General features: G+C 43.5%; 2 protein-coding genes and 1 long non-coding RNA gene across 3 annotated transcripts; 2 read left to right on the top strand and 1 right to left on the bottom strand.

Moving 5' to 3' along the window:
* The first annotated feature begins 4,799 nt into the window (after positions 1 to 4,799).
* Positions 4,800 to 6,422, top strand: LOC147929729 (uncharacterized). The gene is made up of 4 exons (XM_087480707.1): positions 4,800 to 4,982; positions 5,045 to 5,411; positions 5,579 to 5,744; positions 5,930 to 6,422. The coding sequence occupies exons 1-4, from the start codon at positions 4,800 to 4,802 to the stop codon at positions 6,420 to 6,422; spliced, it is 1,209 nt and encodes a 402-aa protein (XP_087336833.1).
* Positions 6,423 to 12,662: 6,240 nt separating this feature from the next.
* On the top strand, positions 12,663 to 13,196 carry LOC104738311 (uncharacterized). Its single transcript, XM_010458507.1, has one exon. It carries the CDS (start codon positions 12,663 to 12,665, stop codon positions 13,194 to 13,196), a length of 534 nt encoding a protein of 177 aa, XP_010456809.1.
* A 6,023-nt stretch (positions 13,197 to 19,219) lies between these two features.
* LOC147929728 (uncharacterized) lies at positions 19,220 to 20,548 on the bottom strand. Its single transcript, XR_015577348.1, has 2 exons — positions 20,471 to 20,548; positions 19,220 to 19,847 (listed from the first exon to the last, which is right to left on the bottom strand). It is a non-coding gene; the product is annotated as an uncharacterized LOC147929728 (long non-coding RNA).
* Positions 20,549 to 24,150: the final 3,602 nt, after the last annotated feature.

Below are 24,150 nucleotides of genomic sequence, written 5' to 3'. Positions count from 1 at the left end.
GATCGGTAAAGTCAACGCAAACTCGTGACTTCCCATTTTTCTTCTTTACAACCACCATATTTGCAAGCCATTCTGGGTACTTTACTTCACGGATCTGACATGCATTCAGTAAACTATCTACTTTTTTGTTAATGATATCAGCTCGCTCAGGACCGAGTTTCCTTCGCTTCTGCTTTACCGGCCTGAACTGATCCCGGGCATTTCATCAACGGACCAGGCGAAGGTGGACATGTTCTCCTTCAATAACGAGATCAAATTGGCTCGGAGCTCGCTCGCAAGTTTGGCTCCGATCTTGATTTCCTGGTCTGGAAACTTATCATTAATAAAAATAGACTTAGTGAGGTCACCTTTAACCTGCTTCCGAACAGGATTCTTCGTGACCTCGAGTTGTGGTTGCTATTGAACCAAAAGTTTGTGACTCGCCAGATAGCAACTTCTCGCCGTCCTATGGCTTCCTCAAATTTCCTGAACTCCCTGTGGGGTTGGGAATTTGACGCACTGATGGTACGTTGAGGCTACGACCTTCATCTGGAAAAGCCAAGGTGTTCCCATTATCGCATTGTAGGCCGCAGGTCGGTCAAAGACCGTGAATTCCACCTTTTTCACTACGCCTTGAGTGGAGTCTGGCAATGTTATTGTCCCTAATGACATTGATGTCTCACTCGTAAACGAGAGTAGTGGAGAAATATGCTCTCTTCCAATGCCTATTCTAGTAAGTGTTTCTAGAAATATTAAATCCACCAAACTCCCAGTATCTATTAGGATCCGACATACTTCGTGATTTGCAACATCCAACGATATGACAAGTGCGTCATCATGCAGAGTACTTAGTTCCTCGGTTTCTTTCTCCGAGAAGGTAATTTCGGGTTAATCACTCGTAGTGACTTTGATTCGCTTAGGTTGCGGACTTGTGAACTTCTGCTGATGGTATTTTATTGCCGTGATGGAGTTTTGGAAGAGGCGTGAACCTCCAATTATGACATCTATTCTTTTCTTGGGAGCTGCATCACCGTCAGTTTGCTTTGGTTTCTTCTGCTGTGGAGCTTCCTCATCAGATTCGAAAGGTGCCTTCTGATCGAGCTCACTGATAGTAACGTGTGGCATTTCGCCAGACACGAATTTTTCCGCAAGGAGATGCATCAACTTTTTGCAATCCCGGGTTGAGTGTCCGTTTGCTTTATGTAGCTCGCAGTACGCGTTTTCGTCTCAGACCCACTTATTACTTAGGTGCGCCCCGCTCTTGGAGCGCGGTGAGAATGGTGGTTCTGATGGTGAATTTCTTGGGGAACCTTTTTGTGGAGACTTGTCCACGGAAAAAGTTCCTGGTACGGGCTTCGGAGTACATGGAGGGGTCTTTTTGACGGGCACTTCGAATCGAGGTTTGGTAGCAACTTTATGCTTTTGAGCTGCGGTTGCCCTCTCTTCCTCTACAACTATCCAGTTCGAAGCCCGATGTAATGCGTCTTGGATGGTAGCGAATTGGTTAACAATCACCTCTTCGGGGAAACGAGACTCATGCCAGAGACCATTTTTCAGTGCGGCCAGGGCGGTTCAATCCGAAAGCCATGGAATCTGGACTTGAATTTCTTTGAATTTAGTGATGTATGAATGGAGTTATTCTCCAGCGGCTTGGTTCAGGTTCCATAGTTGGGCGTCTGTTACCGCTGTTTCGATCAAGCTAGAGTACTGCTTGAGAAAGGAAGTTGATCGCTCCGTGAAAACGTTTCTGCGAACAATATACAGTATCCAACGTCCGCTTCGTGCGGCTCGAGGTCGACGCGGCTAGCCGTCAGCAAGAAAGTTTTGAGGTTATTTGTCGGGTCTCCTCTCCCTTCGTAGCTCCAGAATTTTATTTTGCCAGTATCCCTGACACAAACCTGGGCTACCTGTTCAGAAAAAGGAGTTTGCTTTGACTCTTCGATTACTCGGGAGATTTTCGGTGCAGAAGTGGTTGTATTGTGCATCATAGATCGCATATCTCGGATCTCGCTCTACATTCTATGAAACTCGGGATTGGAAGAAAAACCCGGAGTAAAGTTCTCTCGGAGGTTTCCTCCCACTGGGGGAGGGTGTAATGACCAGCTTCCTCGGTACCGGCAGTACGTGAGATGGTATGTACGCGGTACGTGAGATAGTATGTACGCGGTATCTGAGATGGTACGTACGCGGTATGTGAGATGGTACGTACGCGGTACGTGAGATGGTACATACACAGTACGACAACCAGTGCCGAGAAGTGCCAAAAGTGGTACGACAACCAGTGCCGAGAAGTGCCGAGAGTGGTACGACAATCTGTGCCGAGAAGTGCCAAGAGCGGTACGACAATCTATGCCGAGAAGTGCTGATAGCGGAACTGATGTGAACGCCGGACGGCCTAGAGCCTCGGACGGAGTTCTACGTCGTTGGACGGACATAAAGGCAGGTACTTTTCTCGGACAAAGGAAGGTGGAATGAAAGTAGAGAGAGGATGAGTTATGGAGACGATATTTGAGGGGAAATGGATGAATAGAATACGGAATAGAACGGAAAGAGGTATGAATTCGAGGGTACGGACGGCTGAACGCGGTAGCGGACAGACGGACAGGAGAGTACAGACGGTGGCTAGTGAACCGAGTAAGAAACTCAACCTCGGTTCTCTAGAGGATGATGGGGTCGAAGTGAGACACAACTAACGATCTGAATTTGGACGTCGTGTGCTGACGATGGTACGGATTGAACCGGCGGTGTACACGAGCGGTGGTGAGCGTTGTACGCCGACTAGAAGACAAGCGATCTCGGATCGGTCCTTCTAGGGTTTCTTTCAAGCCAAGTCCCAGACTTTGTTGCGAGAAAGAGGGTTGAGACAAGAAGCAAAAATTCTCTCTTTGGAAAATTATGGTTTCATTCAAGTCTAGGGACACGCGGACTCGCTATGGTCCACACACGTTGCCCTTGACGCGTCTCCACAGACGGTGACACATCGCCCTCTATGTGGTTTAAACAAGGCCACACACGTCACACTATTCCAACGTTCACAAGGGAAGATTCTAGATAAAATCAAAACGCAAAGTTTATAGGAAAACGACAAAAGAAAGGCCGCGTCCTTAGGCCGAGTGCGGATTGCCACATCACCGATGTTAGACGTGGTGTTGCATGCGTCCTTGGGTTAAACGCGGCATTGTGCGGTAGGACTCGTTGCCTTGTTAAAACCTTCTCCGGTAAACCTCATGGGAAAAACCCGAAGTAAGGAAAAAGAGTAAGAGTCATGATCCAACCGTCTTTGGCACCCTCATCCTTGGGTAAGGACGAAGGCCGTACGGACGGTCTCGCCGATGGTTGCCTTGGCCGAGTCGATCGCTTGGTCTTCTTGGATGAAGGATTGGACGAAGTGGTTGATCCTTTGCTTGGAAGTCCTGGACGAGCTCTTGCTCCGCGTGGTTGCACCAGGAGTGATCCTCGGCATGCTGGCTCCAAGTTGTTCCGCGGGTGATACACCTGTTCCGTCGATGTCTGGGTCTGGTGCGAGTGTTCCTCGCCACGTCTCTGGTCTGGTGCTCACATCAGGAACGGTAATCAGTGTCGATAGAGATGGAAAGTGGTACGAACCTCGGACGAGAATAGGACGAATCATGGTTTGAAAAAGATGATGGCCATGAATCAATAGTCGATGGGATGTGGAGAGAAAGGAGAGTTCGAGACTACTGAAGTAGTGAACAGATGTTTGAACTGAAAAAAGGAAGTGTTTGGCTTACCTTGTAGATGATGCAGGCATGCAAATTTCTGGATAAAAATGGGAAGTTTTCGTTATTAAGTCTAAGTGACAGTCCGAGTGATAGTTGGAGTGAAAGTCTTAGTGATGGTGATAGTGATAGTGAGAGTGATAGTGAAGTAGGACTATCCGGAAATGGTCGACATCGGTGAACGATGGATCGGGCCGATGGACGATGATGGATTGATTAGATTATGGGCCTCCTTTTATGGACGCAGGAAAAAAAAGGTCTGATGTTGAGGATTATAGTGGCTGACCAGTTCGTGTGACGGAGGCAAGGGAGGAAGTGGATGGTTGGCTTGGGTAGTTTTAATTATAGCTTGATATTTTATGGGTTGTACTTTTACCATGCATTGTTGTTAAGGATAATTGAACCTTTAAGTTAATGAATTCGTATTTTTAAGTTATTTGACCTGTTCTACATATCCGTTGTTGCAAATTGTTAAACGAACAAGTAGAAAATTAATAGGCCCTAGAAAATTTTTAATCGGCCTGTACGGCCATGTACGGGATTTTAGGGTCGGGGTCTTACATTTGGTATCAGAGCACGGTTATAGTTCTAGGACATGTTTGTATAATGGGTGCATGGGTTATTATTACTGAAAGTCATCCTTCCTTGCCGAGTACGTCTCACGGTAAGACTGGTCATGTTTAGATGATAGGGTGTTTAAGACTAAGTTGGATTGGGATGCTAACTTAGAATCGGATTATAGTATTTCAGATGGCACCTAACACTCACAACTCTTCTAACACCATGGCTAGACAAGGAGCTAGAGGGAATGGTGAGGATTTACCGAACCCTGTTGCGGTGAACGCGGGGCTAGTAGGTGTGGGAACCGGTACGGAAACCGGAGGACATGGAACCCAACGAGTCGGTACGAGAGCTACACCGACAGTGGGTACGGGCACTAATGCGAATGCAACCGTGGGGATGGGGCAAGTACTGGAGACCTTGGTCCAGATACTGAACCGAATGACACCACCAGTCGCAAACCCGCTTGTACCACACGCGGTGCCAATGGGAATGGCAACTCCTACGTAATTGACTATCATGGACCACATGTTGAAGTTGGGTACACAGTACTTTGGTGGGGGAGCAAACCCGATTGAGGCCAATGAATGGAGAAGTCGCCTTGAGAGGAATTTTGACTCCGTGCTTTGTCCGATGGAGTATCGGAAGGACATCGCTACCTACTACCTGTCCGAAGAAGCCCATGCGTGGTGGACAGGCATGGTAAGCCGTATGGCCAACCCGAATTGCTCTTGGGAGACTTTCGTGGGATGTTCTTTGAGAAGTATTTTCCACGGGAAGCTCTTGATCGGCTTGAATCGGAGTTCTTGGACCTGAGACATGAGAACCGGACCATGCGAAAGTACGAGACCGAGTTCAACCGGCTCAAGAGGTATGAGGGTCATGATATGGAGGATGAGCAAGTCCAGATTCGTCGGTTCTTGGAGGGTATGAGAGTAGATGTCCGCAACCGATGCATGATTCATAACTATGGGAGCCTTGCTGAGTTAGTGGAGAAGGCAGCCATGTTGGAGGATGGACTGGCCGAGGAATCTCAGCAACACTTCGGTGGAGTCACGTTGCAACAGGCGCCAGTGACAAAAGCTGAATCGGGTAATGGAACCAAGCAGACCACGAGTCGGAAACCTGCGGGTAAGGCTTTAGGCAGTATACGTGTGTGTCCGACTTTCCGCAAGATACATTCGGGACAGTGCTGACGTTTCCTCGATATGTGTCTTGCGTGCGAAGGAAAGGACCACATGGCCAACAATTGTCCGCACAAAGTAAATGACACAAGAGTGTGCTACCAATGTGGACAGGCAGGGCACATCCGGCCAAGCTGTCCGCAATTGGAAACGCAAGGGAAGAAACGGGTCAGCGAGGTGTTGCCGTTGCCACTACCGTTGAAACGGCCGACGATTATGCCTCAGGTGTATTCGATAGTGGACGGGCAGGTGGAAGCGAGCACTTCACGGCAGATCATTGGTAAGTTGTAATACTCACCTTAGTGGAATTTTTGCGTGAACATTGTGTGTGTGTGTCTTGTGTGGGGTTAGGTTATTAGTAAGCAGCATTGTGTAGGGACCTTACTTATGGGCGGTTTGGAAACGCATGTGATTTTTGACACCGGGGCTATGCATTGTTTTGTGAGTCTGAGTATGATTGGTAAGGGCGGATTCCGGAAGGGTACAAGCAGCGGGCGGCCAAGTGATGATGACGTACGGAGTAATGTGGAACATTGTGGTCATGGTGTGCGGTATGGATATGCCAGCGGACTTAGTGATATGTAGGGTGAAGGCACACAATGTGATACTGGGCATGGGTTGGCTAAGAAAATACATGGCTCACTTGGACTGCCACCGCGGGCAAGTACTGTTTGAGATGGCTAAGGGAATGGTCGAATATCAGGGCATCAGGCCACTGCCAGGGAATCTGTTAGTCTTGGCAGCTCAAGGCGAACAGTTGATCAGTAATGGGTGTGAAGCGTACCTAGCTTCGATCATGATAGAAGAAGTGGGTACGGGTACAGGGTTGCAAGATATACCGGTGGTACGAGAATATGAGGTGCACTGGTACCACCCGCACGGTCTACCACCCGCACGGTCGGATCCATTCACCATCGAACTGGAACCCGATACGGATCCAATATCAAAGGCTCTGTAACGTATGGCACCGTCGGAGATGGCCGAGTTAAAGAAACAATTGGGTGAACTTATGGAGAAAGGATTTGTGAGGCCAAGTAGCTCACCATGGGGTGCACTGGTACTCTTTATGAAGAAGAAGGACGGAACCTTCCGACTTTGCATCGACTACCGAGGATTGATTAAGTGTCGGTAAAGAATCGGTATCCGTTGCCAAGAATTGCCTAGTTGCTAGATCAACTCCGAGGAGCCACATACTTTTCAAAGATCGATTTGTCTTTGGGATATCACCAAATCCCGATAGAAGAATCAGACATTCGGAAGACGACCTTTAGGACAAGGTACGGTCATTACGAATTCGTGGTTATGCCGTTCGGATTAACCAACGTCCCCGCCGCATTCATGAAGTTTATAAATAATGTGTTCCGAGAATACTTGAACGAGTTTGTGATTGTGTTCATTGACGACATCTTGGTTTACTCGAAGAATGAAGTGGAGCATGCCGCACACTTGAGAAAAGTACTGGAACGGTTGAAGGAGCAGAACTATTCGCCAAAATTAGTAAGTGCAGTTTTTGGAAAAGGGAGATCGGGTCCTTAGGGCATGTGGTATCAGACAAGGGAGTGTCCGTGGACCAGGAGAAGATTCGTTCCATAGCAGAATGGCCTAGACCGCAAAACGCCTCGGAGATCCGAAGTTTCCTAGGATTGGCCGGCTACTACCAGCAGTTTGTCAAAGGTTTTTGCGAGTATGGCACAACCGCTGACCCAACTAACGGGGAAAAATGTACCGTATGTATGGAAAACCGATTGTGAACAGAGTTTTTCAAGGCTCAAGTACATGCTCACTAGTACACCAGTAATAGCACTACCAGAACTGGATGAGCCGTATGTTGTTTACACAAACGCGTCTGGTCGAGTGTTAGGGTGCATACTAATGCAGAACGGGAAGGTAATCGCATATGCCTCTCGACAACTAAGGAAGCTTGAAGTGAATTATCCGACCCATGACTTGGAGATGGCAGCCGTAGTATTTGCACTAAAGATTTGGCGGTCCTACTTGTATGGTGGGAAAGTGAAAATATACACGGAATTGAATCTACTACAGCGAAGATGGATGGAGTTAGTCACGGACTACGACTTGGAAATCAGTTACCATCCGGGAAAGGCCAATTTAGTGGTGGACGCCTTAAGCAGAAGAGGGTCGACCATTAATGCCGAGAGAGACGTGGAGAACCTGGTTGGTATGCTCAGAACCTTGCGGTTGAATGTGTTGACGGAGCAGTCGGAACCGTTAGGCCTTGGAGCCGCAGATCAAGCAGATTTGCTGACTAGGGTGCGAGTGGCACAAGAGAAGGATGCAAATTTGATACGGATGTCCAAAGCGTACAGAACTGAGTACGGGACATCGAACAATGGTAACATTTTGGTTACGGGTTGAGTGTGCGTTCCGCTGGACCAGGACTTGCGTACTGAGAAACTTAAGGAAGCACACCATTCCCAATTGGCGATCCATCCCGGATCCACCAAAATGTACCAAGATATGAAAAGGTATTATCACTGGTCAGGCATGAAGAGAGATGTGGCCAAGTGGGTTGCAGCTTGTCCGACGTGTCAACGGGTCAAGGCGGAAAACCAAGTTCCGAGTGGGTTGTTACAAAGCCTACCGATACCCGAATGGAAATGGGACATGCTAACCAAGGATTTTGTCACTAGTTTACCGACATGTGACAAGAAGAACGCCATATGGGTGGTCGTGGATCGATTAACCAAATCGACATGCTTCATAGCCGTGAACAAGAAGGACAAGACCGAGAAACTGGCTGAAGTGTACGTACATGAGAATGTACGACTGCATGGTATTCCGGCAAGTATAGTATCAGATCGGGATTCCAAATTTACCTCTGGACTTTGGAAGGCCTTGCAGAGGCGTTTTGGGACGAGACTGGACATGAGTACGACCAATCACTCACAAATGGACGGACAGTCCGAACGTACTATATGGACACTTGAGGATCTTTTGTGAGCAAGTGTACTGGACTGGGGAGATAATTGGATCAGACACTGTACGAAGCTTTATACGGTCGACCTTGCTGGACACCCTTGTGTCTAACACAAGTAGGGGAGAGGAGCGTCTATGGTCGAGACTTTGTGGACGAGACGACCGTAAAGATCAAGATTTTGAAGTTAAAGATGAAGGAAGTCCTGAACAGACATAAAAGTTATGCGGATAAACGCCGAAGAGAGCTAGAATTTCAGGTTGGGGACATGGTTTATGATGTGACCCCAGGTCGTGACTGGTTCGCGCAGATGTACGGACGTACAGTCAGACGCGGCTGACGGACAGTCGGCTGCTGATCTGATCACAAAACAGAGTACGGACGCAAACTGGGACGGCTTGAGACAAGGTCGGTCAAATAGAGGGGGATTTGATGAAATCCTGGATCCTCGATTGTGGTACACGGACGGATGGACAGATTGTCGGACGCGACGGACGTTGCCGATAAACAGACGTACGGTCGCGGCGGATGGACAAGTGAGCGGGTTGAACGCGGATGGAGCAGAGAGTCACGAGGAGGTACTCGACTCGTTCGGCTCTAGTTAGGAAGCGGATGGAAAAGGACGCTGCGTACGAACGGACAGACGGTGATTCATACGGTCGGACGGACGCTCGGATGAACGGACGGTTGATTGAGTCGACGACACACAGGAGATGGCACGGTCCGTGATACGGTCAGACTAGAAGGTCTTGAACCTTCTAGGGTTTCTCTAGAGCCAAGTCCCGAACTTGAGCGGAAGAGAGGAGTGAGACAAGAAACAAAGATCCAATCTTTGGGAAAATAATTTCTATTCAAGTCTAACCTTTTACAATGAGGGTTTCGGCCTTTATATAGGCAAGGCTTACACAATGGGACACTTAACCCTAGAAAACGAGGCCAAGATCTGATCAATACACTTGGCCATAAAGTAAAAAGCAAAAGAAAAAGGGAACAAAGACCATCCAACGGTCATAAGAGATTTCAAAGGAAATAAAGGAAAGGAAGGAAAGAGATAGGGTTGCCACATCATTGGTGGGACGTGGATGGTAGGATCTTCACTTCCTTGGCCCATTATCTCGTCAATGAAAGTTTCCAGGTCATGAGCCAAGCGGGAACGAAGTGGAGATGCACTAGAGTTCGCTGCCTCGTTAAAACCCCTTTGGTAAACCCATTGCGACAAAACCAAAGTAGAAAGAAGAGTACAGCTCCTTATAATGACTTAGGGGTGTCTTCACGCTAGCGTAATGGTGAAGACACACAAATCAAGCTTCCCAAATCTGGTCGCACCCAAGGGTCTTCGTTGGTGATGCTAGCCATGAGCCATTGGTGTAAGGTTGGAATTTGGCTTATCGAATAGATATCCTTGGGACGCATACTATATGATCTTGCCTTGCTCCCCTTGATGATCCATGGGCCTCGCTGATACCATATTGATGTTCTGGACCGACTTTTATGCTCCTACGTGAGCTGCTAGACGATGGTACCACTGTACCGGTTATTACCGTGGTACGGCCAGGACCCGGGTTCCATCATTCCCTCCCCCTTGAAAAGGTTTGACCTCAAAACTCTGCCCAAAATGTGGATAAAAAAGGAAACCAAATCAGCAGCATCAAGAGTTCAACCAAGGCCTAAGTTTACCGGGATCAAAAGGAAAAAGTAAGGCCTTAAGAGAAAAGGATAGGACTTCCCCGGTAAGGCCAATGGCATTGGTCGCTCCTATACCTTCATGAACCTTGGTTGCTTGCTGAAACTCTCCTGGATGCCACACAAAGGTTTGGTCCGCACCAAAGTGGCAAAGATGCCTGGCCATAGGTCCTTGTGCGGTGACGGCCTTGGCGCTATGGATGGAGAAGGGTGGCAAGGTATTGGCAACTCCCAGCTGGAGCATACTACTTGAAGTAGTCAAGAATAATACCGAGTGAAAGGACCCTTCAATGGCTATCTTCGGTTGCTCATATTGCTTGAAACTCCCCATTACCAAGTGAGCACCGGATAGGGAACTGATCATACGGTCAGAATCTTCTTTGGCATCTCCTAGTGGTTCGGTACGCGTCCGGGGTGAAGATTCACGTACCATGTCCTACTCCGAGCAAGGCAGTCAAGTGTCGGCTTGGTCTCGATCAGGAGCGGTAAGGAGTTGACCGCTGTTCGCTTGATTGCCTGGGCTTGTACAACCGAGTATATGTGCTTGGTGATCCGGCGGCTCGGCTGCCTTCTCTATGATTCCTCCTGGGCCGTTGACATCTTCTTTATTGTCCGGTTCATGATCTGGTTGCATCCTTGACGCGGGTCCTTCAGGTAGCTTGGTGCACGGCTTGATACACGTCCTTGGCATTTCCGGCCTTGGTATGATCTGGGGACGGACTTCTCCTTGGGCTGGTTCCTCGTACCGTGTTGACATCTCACAGTTCGGGACTAGAGACGCACACGTCCTTATTTTCTCATCCCAGTCCGAGTGGTGGCTAGATCGTGGAGCCAACATATAAGAAGGTACGATGTGCTGGTGCCGTGATGATCCTCCACGAGTGTAGAATGACTCTACTTGGTCCAGCTCTTCTCGGAGGCGTTGGAGTTGAGAATAGATAGATATCAACTCGTCCTTGAAACTTGGTGTTCTGGGAGAATGCACCAGATTCCTTGAGGCTTGTTCCCTTGACTTAGTCCGAGATCCCACAGTGCTCGCCTTGGCTTTATCCCGGATGCGGCTGGACTTGTTGGCTGGTGATGCGCATGATAACCAACTCGGAAATCTTTGAACGCGTCTTGGGATCTTCTCCTTGGGCTCTCGGTAATATGTGGACGGTATATGGTAAGAACCCAAGTCATCACTATCCAAATCATCGTTGTGGTTCACCATCGTCTCGCTATGGCGCATAGCTTGTGAAGTAGCCGACCAATAGTAGTCCGGTGATCCATGCCCTTCTTCATAGTCCTTTTCGTACCATGGTTCGTCCTTAATAGCCTCTGGTTCCGGATCGGTACCATGGTGTTCGTCGTACCATGACTCGCCTTCAGTGGCCTCTTGTTCTGGGTTAGTACCATGGTGTTCGTCGTACCATGACTAATCATCCGAGTAAGGATCTTCATGCTCCATACTAGATCAATGTTGAATCAAACATGGGCTATCGATTGCGTTCTTGGAACTAGGTACGGTCGATGGTATGGACGGCTAATGATGGTCAGCCGACGGTACGGACGGCCAACGGTGGTCGGACGTCGGTACGGACGACTCGTACGGACGGCCAACAGACGGCTGGGACGTACTGCCGATGGTGGTCGGACAGCAATACGGATGGTGGGTACGTACGGCTGGTACGGACGGCCAACGGTGGTCGGTCGTCGGTACGATTGATGATTCGCAGTACGGTGATAAGAGAGCGGGACGATGATACGCGGGTGCAGCTGTTCGATCGGTCGTTTCGCGGATGGTAAGGCTGATGACTCGATCGTGACGTGGCAATGACACGGCCCGTGATACGGTTGGACTAGAAGGTCTTGAACCCGGTTCTTGAACATTCTAGGGTTTCTCTAGAGCCAAGTCCCGGACTTGAGCGGAAGAGAGGAGTGAGACAAGAAACAAAGATCCAATCTTTGGGAAAATAATTTCTATTCAAGTGTAACCTTTTACAATGAGGGTTTAGGCCTTTATATAGGCAAGACTTACATAAGGGAACACTTAACCCTAGAAAACATGGCCAGGATCTGATCCATACACTTGGACATAAAGTAAAAAGCAAAAGCAAAAGGGAACAAAGACCATCCAACGGTCATAAGAGAGTTCAAAGGAAATAAAGGAAAGGAACGAAGGAGATAGGATTTCCACGTCATTGGTGGGACGTGGATGGTAGGATCTTCACTTCCTTCGCCCATTATCTCGTCAAAGAAATTTTCCAAGTCATGAGCCAAGCGAGAGCGAAGTGGAGATGTACTAGAGCTCGCTGCCTCGTTAAAACCCCTTCGGTAAACCCATTGGGACAAACCCATTAGGGGTGTCTTCACGCTAGCGTGATGGTGAAGACACACAAATCAAGTTTCCCAAAGCTGGTCGCACCCAAGGCTCTTCATTGGTGATGCTAGCCATGAGCCATTGGTGTAAGGTTGGAGTTTGGCTTATCGAATAGATATCCTTGGGATGCATACTATATGATCTTGCCTTGCTCCCCTTGATGATCCTTGGGCCTCGCTGATAACGTATTGATGTTTTGGACCAACTTTTATGCTCCTATGCGAGCTGCTAGACGATGGTACCACTGTACCGGTTCTTACCGCGGTATGGCCAGGACCCGGGTTCCATCAGTTTACCTCAAAATTGTGACTTATAAGGGAAAAGATCGAGTGGAATTGAACACCAAGTTGACACCGCGTTACATGGGGCCATATCGAATCCTGGAAAGGAATTGTCTGATGGCATATAAGTTGGAATTGCCGCCGGCCATGGCAGCTTTTCATCCGGTGTTTCACATATCTATGCTAAGGAAATGTATAACGGGACGAGATAATGTGATTTTCGAACCACCGCCTGATCTACAGCTGAACATGACGATCATCGGACGACCAGTTCGGATAATTGGTACTAAGAAGAGAGGTCCGCATAAGAAGAAAAAGCTGAAATTGATCGAAGTGGTATGGGATTGTGAAGGAGTAGAGGAAATAACTTGGGAACCGAAAGAAATTATGAAAGTAAATTTCAAGAAGTGGTTCGACAAGAGGGAAGGTCCTCGGACAGAGAGCAAAGATTCGAGGACGAGTCGTCCTTAGGTAGGGGAGAAATGTAACGACCAGCTCCCTCGGTACCAGCTGTACGTGAGATCGTATGAGAGATGGTACGTACGCGGTACAAGAGCGCTATGGCAACCTGTGCCGAGAAGTGCCGAGAGTGGTACGGCAACCAGTGCCGAGAAGTGTCGAGAGTGGTACGACAATCTGCGCGGAGAAGTGCCGAGAGCGGTACGGCAATCTATGCCGAGAAGTGCCGATAGCGGAACGGTAATCAGTGTCGATAGAGATCAAAAGTGGTACGAAACTCGGATGAGAATAGGATGAATCATGGTCCGAAAAGGACGATGGCCATGAATCAATAGTCGATGGAATTTGTAGAGAATGGAGAGTTCGAGACTACTAAAGTAGTGAACAAATGTTTGAACTGAAAAAAAGGAAGTCCTTGGCTTACCTTGTAGATGATGCAGGCATGCAAGTTTCTAGATGAAAATGGGAAGTTTTTGGTATTTAGTCTAAGTGAAAGTCCGAGTGATAGTGGGAGTGAAAGTCCTAGTGATGGTGATAGTGATAGTGAGAATGATAGTGAAGTAGGACTATCCGGAAATGGTCGCATCGGTGAACGATGGATCGGACCGATGGACAAAGATGGATCGATTAGATTATGGGCCGATGGGTGGCCCGAGGACTCGAGAATCTCACGAAGATTTAAGCCGACTAACGAGAAAGGAAACTCGAGAGAAATGGAAACTCGCGGAAAAGGCAAAATTGGTCGGATAAGGATAAATGCGAAAAATAAGGAAGTTGGGGAACGATAAGGTTTATCGTTTTGGGGCAACTCAAGGCGGTTTAGTCGATCCTATATAAAGGATGGAACCCTTAGAGAAATTCTCTAGCATTCGCATAAGACCTTTTGAGCCGCCGCAAGAGAGAGAGAAAGAGAGAAGAGTTTCTATCGAGTTTGGCCGAGTTTCTAGATCGAGAGAAGTACGGTAAGTCTTCGTCCACCTTGATCCGTCGATAGTATATGGTTCATACATTGGTGGTTAACGATGTAGATCTGTCCGTGTAGAGGTGGGGATCAGAATTGGGCATAGGAACCGAGAGTTTAACACCGTAGGTCGAAACCGAAGGTGAGTGCGTGACTGTGGCCGAGTTCTATGGTCGATCTCTTGATCGATGGTTATTTAGTCTTGATTGCTTGTTTATCTTGTTTAATGTTTTTATTGCAATAATTCGGAAGTTGTTCTAAACGATTTGGACAACTATCCCATGGTTCTTTGACATGCGTGACTTGATTAAACTAACCTATGTTGGATTGAGATTATTGAACTGAGCCTAGTGAGACGGGATGACCGCTCCACTAAGCAAACTTGTTTGCTTACGCCTTCTTTTATGGACGCAGGAAAAAAAAGGTCCGATGTTGAGGATTATAGTGGCTGACCAGCTCGTGTGACGGAGGCAAGGGAGGAAGTGGATGGTTGGCTTGGGTAGTTTTAATTATAGCATGATATTTTATGGGTTGTACTTTTACCATGCATGGTTGTTAAGGATAATTGAACCTTTAAGTTAATGAATTCGTATTTTTAAGTTATTTGACCTGTTATACATATCCGATGTTGCAAATTGTTAAACGAACAAGTAGAAAATTAATAGGCCCTAGAAAATTTTTTATCGGCCTGTACGGCCATCTACGGGATTTTAGGGTCGGGGTCTTACAGAGGGACCCAAACTAGAACTTCGGAGGATCCAGCGACTTCGACTTGAACCGGAGTGTGACTGTCACTGGCCGATGGTGGTGATGATTGAGAGACTGTATGAGGTGGGAAGGTATTCCCCTGAGTCACCGTTGCCTCTGCCGGCTGCGAGGTGAATGGCAGAATGATGCCAGTGAAATCTAAAGAACGTCGCCGTGGATTTTACTTGGAAGAAAGGAGATCTACCCGATTGGCATACGCACGGCGAAAGGCCCCTCCAGGCTGTCGAAGCGTTCAGACAAAGCAACGGAGACTGTTTGTTGACGGTCTGACTTTTCGGCCAAATCCTGCAAAAGTTTTTGGATTGTATCCAAGGTTACCTGGTTGGAGTATTCGTTAGCCATGACGGTGCTTGTTTGGTTTGGAACCGTAGGTATAGTCGGAACTAGCGAGAGTGTAGGTGATGGAGCCCGTTCTTTCTAGCGCCAAATGTGAGAACTGAGGTCTAACCTTAGTTCCGAAGTGAATTAAGAGCGGGGGTGCTTACCACCTGTAATGCCCGCAAACCAAAACTCTGCGTTTTGGGGGTGGGTGTCGATCGACACCCATGGTGGTGTCGGTCGACACCACTTATTTCTGGTTCGACCAGATTGATTTAATTATCGATTTGGACCGGTTTGGTTTAGGAAAAACCAGAAAAACCGAGATATTTAAGGGTTTTGTCGACCATAAGGGTTTTGGGAAGTTCTCTTGTCGCCGTTTAACGTTTTTTGAGAGAGAAAGAGGAAAAAGAGAGTTTTTGAGATTTTTGGTGAGATTCTTGGCTGTTCTTGAGAGATTTGGAGCTATGAAGGATCTAGAGGCTTGCTAGGAGGGTTGGATTCGTTACTTTTGGTCTGAATCTTCCTACAAAGAGGAGAGTGCATGACCATGGCTAATCTAAGCCCTTGATTTCCTTGTTCTTGCTTGTTTGTTGTTTTGTGTGGTTTCTTGCTGGGGATTGGTTGCTACAAGTTCCTAAGGATGATTCTGGCATGGGTTTTGAGTATTGGACGATTTGGAAGAGGTTGGAAAGCGAGATTCGACTCTCGGCTTCGAGCGGATCGCAGTTGCAGGTGGGATAGTGTCGGTCGACACCAATGCTAGTGTTGGTCGACACTTGGCTGGTGTCGGTCGACACCTCCCTACCAGCGAGATGATGTTCGTTTTCCTGGTTTGTGTGTTTTGTTTTTGTTGGTTGTTCTGGAACATTGTAATCATTGTTGCTTGTGTGTATAGCTCAGTAGATAGGAGGATTGCCTCACTGAGTATTTATCAAATACTCATGCATCTCAATTTGTGTTTGTGGTGCAGTGAAAGGCAAAGTGTGATCGTGGAATCAAGGCAATGAAGAGGAAGATGTTCTAGGGACTTGATTGGTTGTTGTCTGGCGTTGTTAGGTTGCTAGAGTTGTGTCTTTAGAACGTGCTAGGTTGTCGGTTCCTTGTTTCCTCTTGTTTGACATTGGAATGATAATGTTTTGGATATTGGTTATTCTATTATGGAGTATTATTGGATATTTGTGATTGTGGTTAGGTGGCTAGTGGATATGAGACCATTATTTATAGTTATTTATTCTTATTATTATTTATTATTAAAAAAAAAACGGGTCAGGTCGTTTCAGTTTGGTATCAGAGCCCTTACGGTTCTAGGTTTGGGTACACTAGGTTTCTGTTGTGTTGTTTGAGATTGCATGTCTTGATTGATTATTTAAGTTAGTCAATTGTGTGTGGCATGGAGTCCTAGAACATCTTCTTCGAGCCTACAGTGTGATTCCACGGTGAGTTTTTGTTTGTGTGTTATGTTAATTGTGTGCTTAGCCTTCTGCTCATGGTAGTGCAGATGGTTAGAGAGGATTCTGTTGCTGGTCGTGGTCGTGGTGCGGACGTGGTCGTGAACGCGGACGTGGTCGTGGTAGGGGCGGAGTCCATGTGGTTAGTGAGACCGCAGACCAGAGTGTGACAGCAGAGGGTGTTGGCGAGTCGCAGGGTGTCCAGGGGGATTCCATGAGTGTGGCCGGAGGGGGCGGTGTTGATGCTCCAATAGCCGGTGATGTTAGGGTCCCAGGTGTGAGAGCCTTGGAGGGGGCTTGTGTGGCCTTTGTGGCGGGCTGTTTAGCCATTGTATGGCCTTTGTGGCGGGCTGTTTAGCCATTGTGTGGCCTTTGTGGCGGGCTGTTTAGCCATTGTGTGGCCTTTTTGGCGGGCTGTTTAGCCATTGTGTGGCCTTTTTGGCGGGCTGTTTAGCAAATTGTGTGGCCTTTGTGGCGGACTGTTTAGCCAGAGTGCCTGTTTAGGCGGTCCTTCGGAACAGATGGTCTTTGTGACGGTCCTTCGGGGCGAGTAGCATCGGTGACGGTCCTGTTTAGGACATTTGTTTGGCCTTTGTGACGGTCCTGTTTTGGACATTTGTTTGGCCTTGGCGGCGGTCCTGTTTAGGACATTTGTTTGGCCTTTGTGGCGGTCCTGTTTAGGACATTTGGTTGGCCTTTGTGGCGGTCATGTTTAGGACATTTGTTTGGCCTTTGTAGCGGCCCGTGGGGCAGTGAGATGATCCTTGTGTGGTCATGAGGTATTCCAGTGAGGGGATATGTGGTTGGTAGGACATTGTGTTGTCTTACGCGAGCCACGGGAAGGAAACCTGGATAGGGATAGGACTCAGACGTGTTCAGAATTGTTTGCTCGCGACTCTTGGGGAACTTCGGTTCTCTTAGTACCGCCATCTTCTAAGACTTTGTGGCTTGGGAGTGTGGTTTGTATATCGACTTCGGATGACGATCCGAAGGTGCTCTGTAGGAAGACGACCCGAGAGACGAGTATTGGATTTTTCCTTATAAATTATGGCATGCGAGTTTAGGCCCGACGAGGAGCCAACATTATGGCATGCAGACTTAGGTCTGATGAAGAGCCAATAAAAACTCAAGGTTTAGGCCTATGAGAAAAGGAAAGTCCAAAAGTCGAGAGCAAATAATGCTTGAAGCGTGAGTCTATCGCCTAGAGGTGACCTTTTGTATATCGGTCGGAGGAGTGTGGGCCGTGGAGACGGTAGCACGTGAGTCCTTGGCGGAGTGTTGTTCGAGGTTCGAGGACGAATCTATGTTGGTGGGGGAGAATTGTAACGCCCGCGAACCAAAACTCTGCGTTTTGGGGGTGGGTGTCGATCAACACCCATGGTGGTGTTGGTCGACACCACTTATTTCTGGTTCAACCAGATTGAATTAATTATCGATTTGGACCGATTTGGTTTAGGAAAAACCACTAAAACCAAGATATTTAAGTATTTTGTCGACCAGAAGGGTTTTCGGAAGTTCTCTTGTCGAAGTTTAACGCTTTTTGAGAGAGAAAGATGAAAAAGAGAGTTCTTGAGATTTTTGGTGAGATTCTTGGCTGTTCTTGAGAGATTTGGAGCTAGGAAGGATCTAGAGGCTTGCTAGGAGGGTTGGATTCGTTGTTTTTGGTCTGAATCTTCCTGCAAAGAGGTGAGTGCATGACCATGGCTAATCTAAGCCCTTGATTTCCTTGTTCTTGTTTGTTTGTTGTTGTTTTGTGTGTTTTCTTGCTGGGGATTAGTTGCTACAAGTTCCTAAGGATGATTCCGGCTTGGGTTTTGAGTATTGGACGATTTGGAAGAGGTTGGGAAGCGAGAATAGAATCTCGGCTTCGAGCGGATCGCAGTTGCAGGCGGAGTGTCGGTCGACACCAGCAGAATGGAATCGATCGACACTGTGGGGTAGTGTCGGTCGACAACAATGCCAGTGTCGGTCGACACTTCCCTTCCAGCGAGATGATGTTCGTTTTCCTGGTTTGTGTGTTTTGTTTTTGTTGGTTGTTCTGGAACATTGGAATCATTGTTTCTTGTGTGTATAGCCCAGTAGATGGGAGGATTGCCTCGCTGAGTATTTATCAAATACTCATGCATCTCAATTTGAGTTTGTGGTGCAGGTAAAGGCAAAGTGTGATCGTGGAATCAAAGCAATGAAGAGGAAGATGTTCTAGGGACTCGATTGGTTGTTGTCTGGCGTTGATAGGTTGCTAGAGTTGGGTCTTTAGAACTTGTTAGGTTGCCGGTTCCTTGTTCCCTATTGTTTGACATTGGAATGATTATGCTTTGGATATTGGTTATTCTATTATGGAGTATTATTGGATATTAGTATTTGTTTTTCCGCTGTTGTTTGTGATTGTGGTTATTTGGCTAGTGGGTATGAGACCACTAGTTGTAGATATTTATTATTATTTTATTTTATTATTATTTATTATTTAAAAAAAGAAATACGGATCAGGTCGTTTCACCACCTTTCTAGTTCCGAAAAGAAATTATGATGAATCGTAATTTGCGAAGTAAAAAATTTATTCTTATTGCCAAATGAAAGTTTTTCGATCCCGTTACAATCCCGTTACAATCCCCCTTCTCTTGTATTTGTATCTTTCTATTACACAATAAATGCCAAAACAATTTTCTGCGCAGACTTCACGTCGCAATTAATTCACTTAATTGCAGGAATCTTTGTACGAGTACGAGCTCCGAAGCAATTTGAAGGATGCTTTCCTCCGCTTCGATACTCCTTCTGAGCTTAGTGAACTGGTCCGAATTTTCGCCTTGGCCCATTTCGACTTACCTCGGCCCACTTTCATTGCTCATATTTGGGCCTCGGCCCGCTATCCCGAGGTATCGTGGTTACAACACTTAGGTAAGTTTAGAACACACACAGAATAATATGAACTCGAATCGAGGATTCCATAGAGTCTAATTCGACAAGGTTTTGATCCAAAAAAACAACGACTGACGAACTCGTTCTAAGAAAGAAATGCATTTGGGATCAATCAACAGAAAAAAAAAAAGATAAAACTAAACTTTTTTTCTTCAAACTCTGATGATTTTTGCCTCTCAAGCTTCTCATTTTCTCCTTCTCCGATTTGTAAGCCATGCGATGAGAGATTAGATTAAGGTAGGGTTTTTGCTGAACAAAACAAATACTTCTAATCTTATTTATATAAACCTTCACTAGCATTGACAAGAAGGGCATTTTAATTTTCTTCGAGTATCACATAATTTATTAAAATCACGAAAAATACTCATTAAAATAAATAACATATATTTTCTTTATATAGTACGGTTTTTAACATTCTGAAACTTTCCCATTATTTTTGCTTTCAAAAGAGTCATTTTTAAGAAAAAAACAGTGAGAGACCATTTAGCTATCTATCTCCTTTTTTTATTGTTTTTTTTTCTTAAATCCAATTTCTTTTAAAGTTTATGTTGAAAAGCTCTCTCTACTTTGCATGTTTCAACACAGATCAGTAAAACATATATTTATTTTTTTAACCCTAGCTAAAGTGTGAGGAAAAATGAGTCAAAAACCTAAACTTTTGAAATAACCTTTCTTTTTTCCTTTTCTTTTTACAAATTTACATGTGTGTATGTACCCAAAAAAAATAAATACTTTTCATTAGCCATAGTAAAAAAAATTAGACACAAACCAAAAAAAGTTATTTTTACATAAGCTACTTTACACATCACTTGGCATTTAGGGGTGTTATTAGTTTGTGATTTAAATAAGGTTTTAAAGAATTTAAATGTTACCTTAGAATCTGTTGTTATTCGATCAAGATTTTGGTAAACTATGTTAAACTTTAGTGTTATTAGTTTGTGATTTGTAAAAAAAAAATTAAAATCTTAACAAGTTTAGGGCTATTGGATTCATACTTTTATAATGTCAATAATTTTTTTGTCTTATTCAATTAAAACAAAAGAATCTAGGATTGTTAATGTTTGTAAATTATCTAGAATCTAGGTAATTTTTATTGACAAAATCTATTGTACTTAATTAAATTTATTATTTGGGATCTAAAATTTTCTTGTGTAATATATATTTTTCAATTTTATTTGAATATGTAATTTTCTTCTATAATAATTAGGATTTAACCTGTGACATTTATTGAATAAAAGTAATAAGATAAAATAAAAACTAAATATTAAATTGGCCATACATTACACTTATAAATATCAATTAAAGTTACGAAAATTTTGGTAATTGCAAAATACGAAATCTTAGATGCATTATAATTTTTTACTGATCATAATTATTTTATAATAAAATTTATTTATAACATATACCTCAGTATATTGCGGATGTTTATCTAATGAGAACTAATGGAGTCTTTATCAGAAATTATGAAATATGTGTCAAACTTAAGTTACCAGAAATTGATCAAAGATAATAAAAATAGGTGTGTTTATTTTAGAGTTAGAAGAACCAAGTATGTTAGGACTCTTTTGTGTTTATTTTAGAGTTAGAAGAACCAAGTATGTTAGGACTTTTTTTTTGTCTCGAACAAAGATGTCCATATTCATCAGTTTTCATGCTCTTCTTATTGCCCACTTCGCCATATTTTGTGAGTTGCTCTTTATTACCACTTAATGATAATAATCATCAAAAAAAAAAAAAAACTAAAGTTATCAAACTAAATTGAATTTATGAAAGAAAAAAAAGACAATCTAAATATAAAAACACATTCATAAGCCGATATTTCTTGACTTCCAAAAACATCAAATGATATCAAATAAAGTTAGAATCATATAATCTATCCAAACTAACATATGAATATGAAAACTAATTATCTTGCAATTTTGATTATAAAATTACCTACAAAACTTGTAAATTGACTCGATCTATCTTATTATATAAAGTTGGATTTTGAAAGTTAGTCATTAACAAGATTTTGAAATGTGTCAAGTTATCAATTTGAGATTTTGACATGTGTAAATATTTAATAGGAAGAATTTGATTACAATAAAAAGAAAATATTTTTGTTTTAAAAAATATTAATAAATTAAAAATATAATTATAAAAAAATTCAGAATTTAGAAAAAACAACCTTTTTAAAAAATAATTATAAGGGGATTATATATATATATATATTTTCTAAAATTCGAATTATAATATTATTTACTTATTTTTAATTTTCAGTGATTAATTATTAAAAAAAATAGGAAAAGGATTAAGGAAAATATACTTTTCATTATTAATTCTAAATTTTGTATTCAATTCTATATAATCAAAGATCGCCTCATATTAAAATAATTTATTCAAAAACATTGCTTTCAACTTTTTTAATTGAGAATATATTTTAATGGGAAGGTAAATTTTTCTTATTTTCTTAAGCAAAAATTTTCTACTACTTTCTCCCTTTTCAGTTGGGAATATGTAAGATTAATATGTTGACCAAAAAGATTAATATATGAGTCTTCTTTTTCTAATACTGTATTTTAAAATTTATTGTAGTATTTTTAGATTGTTTTAATTTATATTTTAATCTTTGAATGATTTGGGATTCATATATTAACATGCTTATAATTTTCTATTGTTTCTTTAATTATGCCAAATTAATTTTCTTTCAATTTCTCAACCTTGATTAGTTGGTCATAAACCCTTGTTTTTTTTTTGTAAACATAATTGTTACCATTATTCATTCAATCCCAAAGGGAGATAACGAATAGAAGCTCATCAACCTAATGAATTGATAACATAGGCTAATTAAACATAAGCGTACAACAAACATAGATAGATAGATTGGAAAAAAATAAATCGTTGTTGATAGATCCATAGGAGCTCAAAGACTCTGACACCCTGGTTTGTGGAAATGTTTAATAGAATTGATTTAGCCACATACGTCACCAAAATTAGGGGTGTCAAAATGGGTAGAAACTCATGGGTTTACCCTGTTTGTCTATTATTTTAATGGTTATGGGTTAAGTATTTATACATATATAAATAAATGGGTATTGATGGGTTCGTCCAATGGATTTGTGGGTTTAACGGGGTAAACCCATTAGGGTTATGGGTAACCCATGAGTTAATGAAAAAAACAAAAATAATATATATATATATATATATATATATATATATATATATATAATGACTTTGTATTTTGGTCTTAAGGATTTTATGATGCTTTTTCTGTTTTAATATTTGATATTATTTTCAAAAGCTTAAAAATTTTGGTTAGTTTTATAATTTTATTTTATATAATATGTTATTGATTTTATATTAATTATTTTATTTTATTTTATTTATATATGGATAACCCTTATAACCCATTTAGCCATTGGGTTTTATATTATTGGGTTTGGGTATATAAATTCAACCCATTATAATAAATGGGTCAGGTTGAACCCGTCCATGAAAGTCTCGAACCCACATGAGTATGGTTCGGGTCGGGTCGGGTTAGCCATTTTGACACCCCTAACCAAAATGCACTTATTTTTCGGTCAAGGGTCTTGAGAGAACTTCATGATGGGTAACCTTTCTGGAAGTGATTGTCAAAATTGTGCGAGTAAGGACAAAACACAAGAACATAAAATTTGTTGATTTGTAAGATCGGTAATCAAGTTTTTAAAGACTTCCAGACGTAACAAACCGGTCCACAAGCCGGGAATAAATGTAGGGCCCCCTTGGGAAGGTTCTCTACATAAGGGATGAGGGCAGAGCCGAGGTTTTTTCCATGGCGGTCATACATTATTGTGATGATACATCATTGATTAGTATATTATGTTATCTATAAACACATTAAACTAACTATTTTACTTTCACTTTGGCATAGTTACTATCACGAATACATTGGAAAATTTAAAATTAGTTACTATCAAAAGATTTTTTCTGAAGTTAGAAAATTGTTTTTACTTTCATTGGTTGTCGGAACAAGCTATTTTGAGATAGCAAAAAGACGTGAACATATTTTCTCCACATAGGAGCAGGGCAGAGCCGAGGTTCTCCCTATGGTAGAGAAGGTTGGACACAAAGTTATCTCCGCAAGGGAGGATGGTGGAGGAGATTGGACGCAAGGTTATCTCTCCAAGGGAGAAAGGCGGAGCCAAACTTCTTTCCATGGTGGAGTAGGTTGGACGCAAGGTTCTCTCCATACGGGATGAAGGCGGAGCCGATGTTTTCTCCATGGTGGTCATACATTATTGTGATGATACATCATTGATTAGTATATTATGTAATATATTTTTTATTCAAAATGTTTTTTGAGCCAACAATTTTAGTAATTAAGAAACTATGCAGAAGTGAAAGTAATATACTTGGCTTAATGTGTTTATATAGACAGTTTCTAGATGGTGATAAAGAATATTTTTGTAACATACAAAAGTACATTTAGGTATAAAAAATATACTTTTAATAGTAACATACATAAAAGATTTGTAAATGGATATAAATCAGTGTATTGTAACAAAAATAAAATTTCTATATAACATACAAC

Source organism: Camelina sativa, chromosome 13 (assembly GCF_030686135.1).
Source record: "Camelina sativa cultivar CO46 ecotype springtype chromosome 13, ASM3068613v1".
Lineage (NCBI taxonomy): Eukaryota > Viridiplantae > Streptophyta > Magnoliopsida > Brassicales > Brassicaceae > Camelina > Camelina sativa.
The sequence above is the reverse complement of the archived record's forward strand: the minus strand, read 5'-3'. Positions and strand labels throughout refer to the sequence as shown.

Bases quoted from the DNA above. Each gene is read 5' to 3' on its own strand.
- LOC147929729 (XM_087480707.1), top strand. From the start codon at position 4,800: ATGGACCACATGTTGAAGTTGGGTACACAGTACTTTGGTGGGGGAGCA. The intron at 5,412-5,578 runs GTAAGGCTTTAG...CAATGTGGACAG, and splicing joins CACGAGTCGGAAACCTGCGG to GCAGGGCACATCCGGCCAAG. The intron at 5,745-5,929 runs GTAAGTTGTAAT...ATGATTGGTAAG, and splicing joins CACTTCACGGCAGATCATTG to GGCGGATTCCGGAAGGGTAC.
- LOC104738311 (XM_010458507.1), top strand. From the start codon at position 12,663: ATGCGAGCTGCTAGACGATGGTACCACTGTACCGGTTCTTACCGCGGT.